This window comes from Frieseomelitta varia, unplaced genomic scaffold (assembly GCF_011392965.1).
Source record: "Frieseomelitta varia isolate USP_RPSP 00005682 unplaced genomic scaffold, Fvar_1.2 scaffold_326, whole genome shotgun sequence".
NCBI lineage: Eukaryota > Metazoa > Arthropoda > Insecta > Hymenoptera > Apidae > Frieseomelitta > Frieseomelitta varia.
This window is the reverse complement of record NW_025110064.1, coordinates 706,800-720,470: the sequence shown is the minus strand read 5'-3', so window position 1 is coordinate 720,470 and position 13,671 is coordinate 706,800. Positions and strand designations below refer to the sequence as shown.

The 13,671-nt window shown below is 29.7% G+C and overlaps 1 protein-coding gene across 1 annotated transcript in view; it reads left to right on the top strand.

Moving 5' to 3' along the window:
• LOC122530073 overlaps positions 1-13,671 on the top strand; it is a 40,117-nt gene that overhangs the window by 25,092 nt on the left and 1,354 nt on the right. The window contains exons 2-4 of the mRNA XM_043656722.1: positions 6,189-6,412; positions 8,230-9,394; positions 10,919-11,392. Coding sequence (XP_043512657.1) covers positions 6,189-6,412; positions 8,230-9,394; positions 10,919-11,392 — 1,863 coding nt within the window. The remainder of the gene's footprint in view (positions 1-6,188; positions 6,413-8,229; positions 9,395-10,918; positions 11,393-13,671) is intronic.

Sequence of the window (13,671 nt, the reverse complement as noted above, 5' to 3'; positions counted from 1 at the left end):
AATAATAAAATTATTAAATATTTAATAATATTATTAATTAATATTAATATTACTAATTAATTAATGCTAATTAACCAATGTTTTGATACGATTTGATTTGGTGATTTCGAAGTTTGACCAAGTTTCACTTCATAATTCTGTTTTACAATACATTTATATCACAGAAAGTTGCATAGTAATCCCTTTGACGTAGTACAAGTTCAGATTACACCAGTATTAACACGTATGCATTATTTTAATTTAGAAAACCATTCCATTACACGAAATTATACACTCCAATATATTATAATGCATATTTTCCATCCTTTTTCTAAATCTCATTGTCAAGAGAGATCATGCACATACTGTATCTTACTTTGTATCAAAAGAAACATGAGCAACTTCAAAGAAAAACAGAAACTCTCTTAATTAACTTAGAATTAACAAACGGTACAGAATGTAGCATAAAATATCATGTTCAAAATGTTCACCCAATTTTGTCGCTTTAAAATCCTCTTCAAACTCCTTCAACCGATTCAGCAGATAACATATAAATCTTTGAACAACGTTTGAGATACACTTTATCATAGTGCAGCTATTATTTTTGAAGTTTTTATTCGACTTTCTTAGAACTGAAAATTCTTGAGGCAATTCTTTAGACAAGAATCGATTTATGTTATTTCAAAAATGTAATGTACTTCACAAGTAGCAAGGAACATAATTTATTTATTTTAAAGTCTCTTTGAACTCTTCTTTCTCATTTTCCAAACAAAGCATTTATATGTATGTTGCATAGAATATGTTGCATAAAAATTCATGAGTAGTCTAATGAAACGCAACTGTTGTGATTATATTGGTAAAATTTGGAACTAATCATAAATAAATACAGGGTGATTCTAGCAATTGCAATAAGTTATATCTGAAGAATAATAGGAAATACAAGAAAAGTTGTAGAAGAAGAAATTGATTGATATAATATAAGAGGACTTACTTTCCTCTAGGTTCTGTTTTTCTACAGACCTTTTTGTAAATGCAACGATGCATCTGGAAAATGAAGATGCAACTTTTTTTTTAATAGAATCAATGATTTTTTTATACATTAATCGATGAAGTTCGACATTTCCTATAAAAAAAAAATATTAACCTATATATGTCGAAAAATTATTCGTTCAAGAGATATTTTAACTTTAATTTTGTGAAATCTATCGTATGAGAAATGAGGAAGGACAAGAGCAGTGCTCTTGTATTCATTTTGTTTTTGTTTTTCATGCATAGATTTTATAAAATTGAATATATATATTTCTTATAAGTAAAAATATTTAATATTTATAGAGCAATTTTTACTTAATATTTCCATCTTGTCAGTCATGATAATTGAGTTTCATTAGATTGACAATAGAATCAAATATATGTTTTACATAATACATCGTAAATTCATAGAACATTTACTTAAGTGTTGAAGCTACTGTAATTAATAAGAAATACAAAATATAGAAAAAAGAAAATAATTCTACAATTTCTTCAAATATCTCTTTAGAGAATAATTAAGCCGTCAAAGTCACATAATTTATTCTGCCAAGATGTAATTATGTATTAAATTATACAGTGTCCCGAATTCAATGTCAAGACTTTGTGAATTTGTAGAAAATCGGTAAACTAAGAAAAAAAAAGTCCTTTAAAGATTTGCTTTGTTTTTGCTTCAATTTAGAGAAAATCACGAAAAAAGGAAAAGAAAAAATTCATTTATTTAGCAAGCTTATTCGATGCCAATCAATTCAAAAGAGCAACTGAGGAACCAAACCGTGATTTGATATATCAGACATCATTAGAACAATGTTCGATGTAGTGTTTGAATATTATTTTGAACAGCATCTTCATTGAACAGATGATATAGCTTTGATATTCTTCAAAACTTCCTCAGACATTTCTTTAGACAACAATTGAATAATTTCATTCGAGACAGGTGACATAGTTCGCGAATACACAACGTTACGAATCGTCCCAGATTTAACAAACAGCTGACAGTAGAAGCGTCTGGCACCATAAGGCCAGCGCCGAGGACAATTTCTTCCGATGCTCGAGTACATCCGCTGCAAATGCTGCGCCAGTTTGTCACGAATGTGGGTTCGCCTGTCTGGACGCGATGTTGAAACAGCGAAATGTCACGAGATGAGCCTCAAGGAGAAAATTTGAAATCTTAAGGGAAGGGGAGGAAGCATCGAGCGGGATCATCAAAATAATATCCGAAGAATTTCCATCATCTGGCGGCCATTTCGTACCACCTAGGACAGGGCCGAAGAAAGGAGAAGAAAGGGACAGATATAAAAAAGAAGTTGGCTCAATATCCCACTTAAGATTTGTTCTCGACATTGTTCGTTCGAGCGGATAAAAATTATGAGTGGAAATCTTTACGATGAAGTAACTCACGCTCGTACTGCGACACTTGACATTTGAACGCCGATGAAAGAAACGTTGAATGAATAGCATGCAATTAAGGATATTTCAAAGAGAAATACATTAAGCTTTTGCCTTTTTTAAATTGAAGGATACCGAAAACACAATTGACCAAGATTTTAAGATATATTATCAAATATATATATTATCAGAAATTCCTGTTTTGACATTTTGTATTTTATTGATGTCCATCGGTGCGATGCTAAAATTGTTTTTCTTCTATTTTTTTATATGTTTTTTATTATATATTGACAAATATTTGAAAAAAAAGAGAACTTTTATAAATATTCATAATCTTTCTCCTTTCAAGAGAAAATCCTCAATTTCAACAAAATTTTCTCCGAGAAGAATGATGGAGATAACGATCGATCATGCCATGAAAACTTTCAAAGAGCAAAGGTTTAAACAACCTTAAGATACGATATTTGGAATAATTATAATGTTTGTAATATTTGTAATATACAAAAATTTTCAAAGAAGAAACGAAGAAACAAGAGCGAGGAATAGCATGAAAATTCAGAATAGAAAAAGCGAAAGGTCACAATATCCGAATGAATTACGTCACGGTTTTACCTGTCCAATATATTTATGTTATATCTATGTTTAATGAGCCTGCACTATGCATGAATACGTCTCTGTATACGTTTAACGACAACAAGCATCCGTTAATATTCACAAGAACCCTTCGTCTCAATATCATCCTATGCGAAAGCAGAAACCGCAAGGTCGTCTTCAAGGAATCAATAAGAGGGTTGCTAATTTCAGTCACTTTGCGTATGCGATCATATCAGCTAATAAGCGTGAAGATATTCTATCATCTGACCTTGAAAATTAAATAGATAAAATTAAACAGTTCTCTTACTCTTCTTCCAGTGAATGAGTAATTGACAAACATTCATATAATTCAAAATGTTCAAAGTAATGTCGCGAAATGTAAAATGTCAAAAATAATAGAAAGATAATTTTAAAAGTTGTAGAACAATTTAAACAACTAAACAACAATCTGAACAATATTCTTAAAAAGCATCTTCCACTGCGATAAGAAATAATTGTTTATTCATGAAATATAAAATTACTTTCATTTCAGGATATGTGAATATTTTAAATTCTCTGTTGTTTTCACTCTCAAAATTCTGAAATATCCTTTGCTTTTCATTCTAAGTGAAACAGATTTTCTGAGAAATAAATAATTTAATTGAATTTATTCATGTGTTAATCTTGAATGCAATAGTATTATATAAGAATAAAAATGCACAAAACTAAAAATAAGAAAATAACATAATTAAAAATAATTTAATTGAATTTATTCATGTGTTAATCTTGAATGCAATAGTATTATATAAGAATAAAAATGCACAAAACTAAAAATAAGAAAATAACATAATTAAAAATAATTTAATTGAATTTATTCATGTGTTAATCTTGAATGCAATAGTATTATATAAGAATAAAAATGCACAAAACTAAAAATAAGAAAAAACATAATTAAAAATAAAAATATAACATACAAATAGAAAGAAGCCTAATAGGATTTAATATAACAATTATAAATAATAGAAAATAACAAAAGACAATGCAGAAACTTTTGTGTTACATGGATTTAGATTTAACACAGTGACTACTAAAATTATTAACAACATCCTAACAGTAACAGTGACAAACAGGCTTAGTATTTTAGTTATTGTACAAATGGTTTAGTTATTATAATATTGTAATTAATTTGTACAAGAGACTCTCTTTTTCATGTATTTCATGTATAAACATCTATATATCGATGATGTAAATATGTACACAAAGAGTAATATGATCACAACTTTTATTTTTAAATATAATTAATTACAATTCAAGTATATGTGAAAGAATCACATTATTATATTATTTAGTTGAGTATTATTTCTTTCGAAATTCTAACATGTACATATATTGAAGTCGTAAGTTTTGAAAATGCATACAATGCGAAAACATAAAAAAAATTTTGTACAAAAATTTAAGGAGAAAGAAAATGACAAATTTGTAAATATTATTTATGTATATTTGCAAAAGAATTACGCCAATTCTTAATATATTATGTTTATTCAGTATTTTACAAAATTTTATTCAGATAACGGATAAGAAATAAAAATAAAAAGTGAAGTTTTATTCGCCACTAATGAATAACTATCAAACTGAAGAAGCATTTGACTAAAAAAAATATGTTTAAATAACTATTTTAAAAAAATATTTATACGAAATCACTCGAACGATATTCAATTCTCGCAAAGGGACAATAATTAATTTAAGTTTCAGAAATCGATTGATATTTGATCTTTTATTGTCCACGATTCTATGATAAAAACACGTCATATCTGTATAATGAAAATCCCACTACAACTGTAACGCTCACAGAGGCGCAATTCGCAGGTAAACCGTTCGCAGACAGAAGAGAACAATTTTTTACAACCCATCATTACTGTCCTCTGTAATTGGCACATTTATGTGAGTTTTAATCACCGCCGCCGTTTGTCTCAATGAAGCTAGCAATATCAAACCTTTAATGTCTTTTTATTACCATATCATACTGTGTATTTATGTCATTATCCACACGCGGTGGTACTTGTTCGTGATTTCATTGATCGTATTTTAACGAAGTCTATTGTAAATCGATTACGCAAGAAGAAATCGCTCGGTACAGGAAATTGTAAACAGTGTGAATCTCTGGTCAACTCGAATAGAAATAAACTATAAAATGCAAATGAAGAAACGAAGTCTGGATAAAAGTTTATTAAGTGATTGGAAGAATATAGAAATGTGCTGTTCATCTTGCACTTTTTGTATCGTGTAAAATTGTGTCTCACATATTTCTGTAGTTGTGCTTTAAAAACTTTAGTTAAATTTTAAAAAAATTTGCGTTTATGCATTATTGAATTGTGAAATATAAAATTTATGACGAAAAAATGCATAAGAACGAATAGAAATTTATATTGTTGAAAGAAAACAAGGAAGTATTGCTAAAAAGAACTGTATTAAATGAAGAATTTTTTTTCGTTTATTTTTTTTTTTTCGTTTACAATTATTGATTTATGTTTAAGAACATACAAAAACATTGTATATCTACGAGATATTTATTTTATTAATAATTATAACTATATTTATTTTATTATAATATAATTATAATTATAAATTCTAGTCCTGACAAGAAAGGTGATTCTACGTGCAAAAATAAATCAGAAATCTAGAATGAATTTTTTTTATTTAAAGCTTCATTTTCAAACAAATAAAACTTTGAATATGTTTTATTAAAAACTGCCATGGTATATGTGTACTTTATAAATTTTCAAACTCGAAAACGAAATATCTTACAAAAAAAAAAATATATATATATATCTTATTATATTATTATATGATATATATAAATTTTTTTGTAACATTATATATATATATATATATATCACGTTTCTGTTAAATACCATTTCCTTCCCAAGATGAGTAAATAAAATAATGTTAACATCTAACTAAACTTAAAGTTCAAGATTTAAAGAAATGATAATATAAAATAAATAAATGCATAAATAGTTATCTATGTATAATATGTCTTTGTTTTGTATTTTATTTGATCCTCAAATATGTGAGATAGCCATATTGCTGGAAGGATTAACATTAACCAATAATTACAACTTTATTGATCAAAATGTTCAAGTTCAGTATTTAATTTGCATTATTTATTAATTAATGTCTGAGCAAATTGATTCACAATTTATCTTTGTCTATGTTTATAGGAATGTCAACCCGAATTTTTACACGATCTGGTGCTGAAAATGAAGGCTTATATATTTACACCTGGTGATTCGATATGTCGAAAAGGGGAAGTAGCTAGAGAAATGTTCATAATAGCCGACGGAATTTTAGAAGTGATCAGCGAAACAGGAAGAGTTTTAACAACTATGAAAGCCGGGGACTTCTTTGGAGAAATTGGAATTCTTAATCTAGACGGATTAAACAAGTAAGTAATGTAAAGTGCTTGCTGTCCTATTTCTAACTTTTGTTCTGCTTTCATGTACTCTAATTTTGAACACTACTTCATGAAATATAACATCAGTCTTCTGAAACATACTTTTGAAACAATTGCAATAAAGTTGTTAGATGTAATGGAATATACATCCAATTACAATAAAATTGTTAGTAATAGAATATATCTGTGGGATACGTAAGATATATGTTGTATCAATAGCAATTATATTGAGAGACATTTAATTAAGTAAATTATATCAAATAAATCTTCATATTAGAAATTACTTAATTAAATCTCTCACAACATTGTGATATTACTATTTTGACATATTTTAAAATAAAACGAAATTAGTTTAGTAATATTGTATGGTCAACATATTAATTGAATTTAATTCGATAATATAAAATAAATATTTGTGTAAATCAAAACAATATTCGTAGGTATCTGCTGAAAGTTTTAAAAAAACTTTATACTTTTGATTTGCTACTTCATCTTCCACTAAATAATCGTACTGTACATTTCAAAAATTTAACCTAAATTGCGATTTGATAAATAAATTGTGAAAAATTTATACGATGAAAGCTAAAGTAGCTATAATGAAAATGCTGCAATAGCCGAAACTACAATCGATAAATCCTGTCAGCTTCGTATTTTTCTCGCTCTCTAACCCTGACACATAATATAACTCGTCCTACTTTCTTGTTTCATCGTTCAGAATTTCCGAAACATAGTTATCTCAAATTTCATTTCTCGTTTCGATTTAACAATTTCATATACCTATGTATTTTATATACTTATGTATTCAACAACCGAACAATTATGTTAGAAATACATTTATCTCACACTAAATGAATAACACAGCTATAAACGTATTATTATAAATATCCATATAATTGTCTTCCTTCAAAGAAAAGTTAATTAAAAATATCCGTATAATTGTCTTCCTTTAAAGAAAAGTTAAAGTTAAAATTAGTGCTAATTATTTTGGAGATACTAACATATAATCCACAGAAAGTCGCTCTTTTATCGAATAATTGATTTACATCTAAATTAATTTACAAAAATTAATTTTTAATTTTAATTTTTTCACGTTCAATTTACAAAATTAATTTACATCTAATTGCATTTGATTGTATCGCAGTAGAAACATAATCCAGAAATTAATTCAATTAAAAAAACTAATAATATAGTGAATTTAAAATGAAATAAAACCACTGTGAAACTAGTGCGAAATAATTGATACATGTACACGAAATTTATTATAATATTCTAATATTACAAAGTAATACAAAATTGAATAATACAAAATACAAAAAAATGTCTCACTTTTGAAAAAAAATTAAAATATTGCAATAAAAGCATAAAATTCATATTGTTAATAATAAAATTAAGTTCATTGAGCTTTATTTCTTTATTAACAAAACAACAATGTATTGAAAATTAAAAGTATTAAAAATTTTTTGAAGTTTTTACAGAGAAGTTTGAATTTTTACAATTTCCGAGAGAAAAGTACTCTCACTTTCCCATTTGTAACGATGCACAAAATAATCTTTGAAAAGAGCGAACTCAGATTTTTCTTTACGAAGTTATATCAATTCAATATATATTCAAATTATCGACAATTCTTCGCCGTTATTGGTTGAATCATGCTCTTCGTTGTATATTATTGGTAAAAATCTTTCGTGATCTTACTTATTTTAATTCTACCTCAATTTGAAATGTAACACACCTCAGCTTTCAAGCCATCGAAATTTCAAATTAAGAAGATTAGATTTCGACCCATCTAACGAACACATTCTCAATTACAGACGCACAGCCGATGTTCGTTCGGTAGGCTATTCGGAATTATTCAGCCTCTCCCGCGAGGATGTTTTAGCAGCAATGAAAGACTATCCAGAAGCTCAAGAAATCCTCCAGAATCTCGGGAGGAAACGTCTGATGGAGGCGCAGAAGGTAGCCAGAGCATCTAGACAACCAACGTCACCTGGTCACGACTCGTCGGACAACAGCACGGGCAAAAGAATCGTTGACAAACTGAAGAGTGACGTGAAGGGTCTCAAGAACGCATTGAGAAAGAGCAGACGAAATACCAGACCCGAGGAAAGCCTAGAGCTGCAACCATTAACGTCGAAGCTACCGATGCTGAAGAGACAGCAAAAAGTGGACGACGGTCAAGACGCATCCGCGTCGAACGTTCAAGAACCACCAGTCTCGCCTTTGGGCGCCGGTTTGCCTCTGCTTGCCAGATTACGATTGTTAAAGGAGAAAGAGGAACGAGAAGAACGTCGAAATCTTATGGAAACGCAAGTGCACACGCCTGAACCACAGCAACCACCGCCGGATGCCCAAATGAACCCTATGAATCCGAATTTACCGTTTCTTCAGAGAATATTACTGCTAAAGGCGAAGAACGAGCAAGAGTCCAAGGAGGCTGATAAAGAGGCACCCACCAAGGAGCCTTTGCTTCCAAAAAACAGTATACCGGAGGAATCGCAGCAACAATCGCCCAAGCAGACTCGCAAGCAGCTTCAGAAACAACCGTCGATCCAAACTACCGTAGAACAGACCGTCAAATCGCCGACAACCTCGAACACGGAGAACACGAACGGTTCGAACGTGAAGAAACCATGGGCCATGCTGAAGGACGCCTCGTTAACGAACAAAGAAAACTCGCCGCAAAGAAGTCCACCGACGAGGAGGTTACAACTCAGACAGAGTTTAGTACACCTGAGACAGCAGACTAAGATGTACGCGTCCGTGGACGATCTTTCGCCGGAGTATTGCGGTTTACCATTCGTCAAGAAACTGAAGATACTTAACGAGAGGCAGAAGTTGGCGGAACTTGAGAAAGCAGTTAGGAGTTCTAGTTTAGACTGCGGAGACACCGAGCTCGAGTTCGATGGGAACTTGACGAGAAGCCACTCGGAGGCTTGCGCGATCGAATATGCTAGGAAATTGGAGAAATTAAACCAAGTGAGTCGAAAGTATTTTTTTCGAATGTTAATAATGTTTTAGTATGTTAATAAACTGTGAGGATCAACGTCGAAGTACCAAAGCGGCTGGCTTATAGTTTCATGTGCAAAGTGTAACGTACACAGTAGCGTGTTAGAAAGAAATCCTAATCTAGTGTTGAAATAAAGATACAACGTTCAAATGTTTATTGCTAGTGAAACGTATAACATCGATCCAAGGTATGAATCCAATCGTCGCCAATTTAGATCTCATTGTATTGTATCCGGGTATTGTTGCGGTATTTAGCTGACTAATAGTCAATACTAGTTCCTAGACATCGGAAACTTTGATATATTCAAATGTGCGCGTGGAAGTTCAGCCATTCAGTATTGCACGTGATTTATTCGCTTCATCCTGCTTACATGGGTCTATTCAATAATAGCGCGATTCGAATCAAAATCCTTCAGATTCAACACCTTCGTGAAAAAGAAATCTTTTCATCACAATTTTTCTCCTTTTTATTCTTGTCTCAATAACAACAAATTAATTTTGATGAAATAAAAAATATATATACAAGGTGTTTTATGCTCTACTGGCAAAATTTTGAGAGCATAATTTACAATCGAAGAATGTCATTTAAAATTTGTTCGTAAACGCTTTGTTACAGAGTTATAGATAAATATTGAACGTAACGTGAATATGTGCGCAACAACGAATTCAAAAAAATTTGATAATATGTGATATCGTTCGTGTTTAATTTGTCTATCCCTAGTAGGGATCATTAAGAAATTTTAAATAATCATTTTCTGCATTGATGCAAGCTTACGACAGATCTTGTATAAATTCTTTTGCGAAATATTTGAATAAAATATTTAAATTCAAAATAATAAGTTCAATGATTATAAGATTCAACCAAGTAAGATAGCGAAGTTATGACAATATATCATATCTAATATTCCGAGGCATGGAAATTAAGGGTTATCCATTATAGTTGGTAGTATATTGGGTGAGACAAATGTTGCGTTAGCGTGATATCAAATTCTGTTTAAAGGAACTTCATTTATTATAATAATAATATAGTAGAATTTCATATGTTTGGAAAAATTGAAATTACAATTAAATATAATTATTTCTCGAGATTTGATAAAATAATATCCCATGTATTTTTTATTCTTCATTGTTCCTCAACAATATGTAAAGCATTATTTCTCTACTGGACTAATATACGTTAAAAATAATGAGACAACCGACCCCATTTACAATTCTTTCGAAATGTCTACATAATAAAATACAAAATAAAATTCAAACTCGAATTTACAACTCACAATATTAATGCAACACGATCAAATAGAACAAAATAGAACAATATTTTCTTCTCGTTATCAAAAAACTCAATTCACAAATGAGAAGAAGAAGAAGAAGAAGAAGAAGAATAAGAAACGTGTAATTAAATTATAGGCCTTACTGATAAATTATAGCCTTTATATTAAATCAATGTTATTATCATGAACAATGTCAAATATCTGATTTTTGTTTGTTTCCCAGAATCGAATGGCATCGATGTCGCCCACGGATCAACTTTCACCGGAGAACGAGACGCTAGAAAGGCGGAACCTGAAGAGCATACTGAAGAAACTGTCGGCCGGCAGTAGAACCGGAAGCTCCGAGACCTCCGCGACGAGCACACCGGATCGCGAAGCGGCCACCGCTGAATTGAGGAAATTGATGAGAGCACCGACGATAGAGGGTTATGCGGCGCGACATTCGAAACTCTCGAAAAGCGTGACATTTAATAAATATACGCTGCAGAGCCCGCCGTCTGAGCAATTCCCGGCAAATTACCCGCTTGGGCCACAATTGTCCGACTCCCAAGAGCAGGCCTCACTGCCACCGCCCAATAAACTCAGTTTCCGTCCTTTGGGCAGCGGAGGTATCCTGCAAATGGTATCTCGGCCAGGAGAAGAGGAATACTTGGGGGAGCTAGTCACTGGTATCAGAGAAGTCGTTAAGGACCGTCTGGTGAGTGGCTAATTTTTATATTTCTTCCCTCGTTACGCCGCGCAGTTTGTCAATAGCAGTTCAAATTAAGCTTTACACTTTATACATAGCAAACTATTTAGGGAAAAATAAAATCCTGGCTTAGAGATAAAGAACAGTATAAAAGAAGAAATTTTTAATATAAAAGAAGAAATTTGTTGAGCAAAATAAGAAGAACTGGGACATGTTGAAATAACATGGATTGAATTATCAAAAAAAATTGACAAATTGCCTAGAAAAAAAGCAATGCAATTGGAGAAAATAAAATAGTAAAATTGATATAATCTGCAACAATATAGTCTAATATGATCAAGTGTAATTAAATTGAGTCTGGTTAATTATAAAGCTAATTGCTTATAAAAGTAACTAATAATAAAAATAATAATAACATACTGATAAGAAATGAAAAGCAAAGCTGTAAGTGAACATGTACAATATATATATTCCTTACTTTATTACAAAAAGCTTTATTAACAACAAAAATCAAGTCAAACATTTTTTCAAAGAATTGAGTACTTCTTTTATTCATAAGGATTAAATGACTCAAAGTTTAACACTTCGAGTTTTTGTACAATCGAAAGTTTAACTTTAGCTCTTTTAACTTTAGCACGAAAAATCGATAGCTTGTGAATTCGTTTGTAAAATTAACGAGAATAAATATTGTTCATGAGAAGGATATTTCCCGGAGTAGTTCTACAAGATTCCCTAGTTAATTTCCTGTAATTTCCCTTAGAGATATTGACTTCAAAGTTGCCGACTTCAGAACCATTCTGGTGTAGGCTTCTCGCACAATTGGCAAGAACTTTACATCGCGACGGCTTATAACCTTGTTCAGTTTGCATGCTATTCCCTATTTACAAATATATTGCTCATTAGCATACTAGCATACAGTGTTTAACCAACGACACCCATGCATCATTATTTTCGCATGAATATATTATAATATTATTTATAAATATAATATATTATATGGATATGTTATAATATTATTTATAAATATAATATATTATATGGATATGTTATAATATTATTTATAAATATAATATATTACATTTATAATATTATGTCAATGCTATATCACGTGAAACTATCAGTTTTATACAAATCTAAATATTTGTCGTATTGAAAACGATAATGCACATAATAATGAGCTCATTCCTGAGGAATTATAGCAGGGCTGGGGAAAATTTGAAATAATTTGATATAAAATAGTAAACATTGAAATATTTGCATAAGTAAATACTATTTAATGCTTAAATGAAATACTATTTCATTAAATGTTTAAATCACGAGAAAATACTATTTACTACTTTCACTCGGATTCAAATATCGAAAATAGTAGAATTGAAAATAAGACATACAAATTTGAAAACTAAACATATTTCGCAACTGTCACTCGCTATCTTCTATTCTGTTAGGTTGATACATTATGAATGTCGACGAGCGTAGCAACCAAGGTTAATATGTGTGAATATTGTGTATTGGTAGTTAGGAAAAACAGAAAATGAACGAGATGAAGAAGAACAAGTAATATAGTGTCTGCGTCCAAGGTGAAAATATAAACGAGATACGTGTATACGTATATATATAAAATAGAAACGAGACACGTGTATGTAAAATATAAACTAAAAATATATAAAATATATATAAATATATAATATATTATATATAATTAATAGTATATATATATTTATTTAATAGTATATATATATATTTAATATATATAATATATATTATTATTAAATTTATAATATATATAATATATAGTAATAATAATATATATTATATATATATTAATAGTATATATACTTAATTGCAATATCATTATTCTAAATATTATTCTGTGAAATATTACTATTTGATGAAATATTATTTTCCTATATTTTAATGAAATACCTATTGCGCAATACTATTTCCATATTTAATTAGATACATGAGAAAATAAAAATATTTACATTCTATTTACTATATCATATTTACTATTTCTCCCCAGTCCTGGGGTTGAGTAATAACTTGGTTCACCTCTATTTAATATATACATTTAAGTATGTTGCAAAAATGATCTAAAGTTTATAAAAATACAAGCCGAATTTTTTAGTAAGAAATATAGAGTATTCCAAATTTAAATAGCCAGAAAAGATTTAATCTGCAGGCAAAAAAAAAAAAATTATGTAAAATTTGTCAGCAAAAGCTTCGTTACAAAAATGTAAACAAATATTCAAACAAAATATATAAAAACATAAAATATAATAGGGAATAAA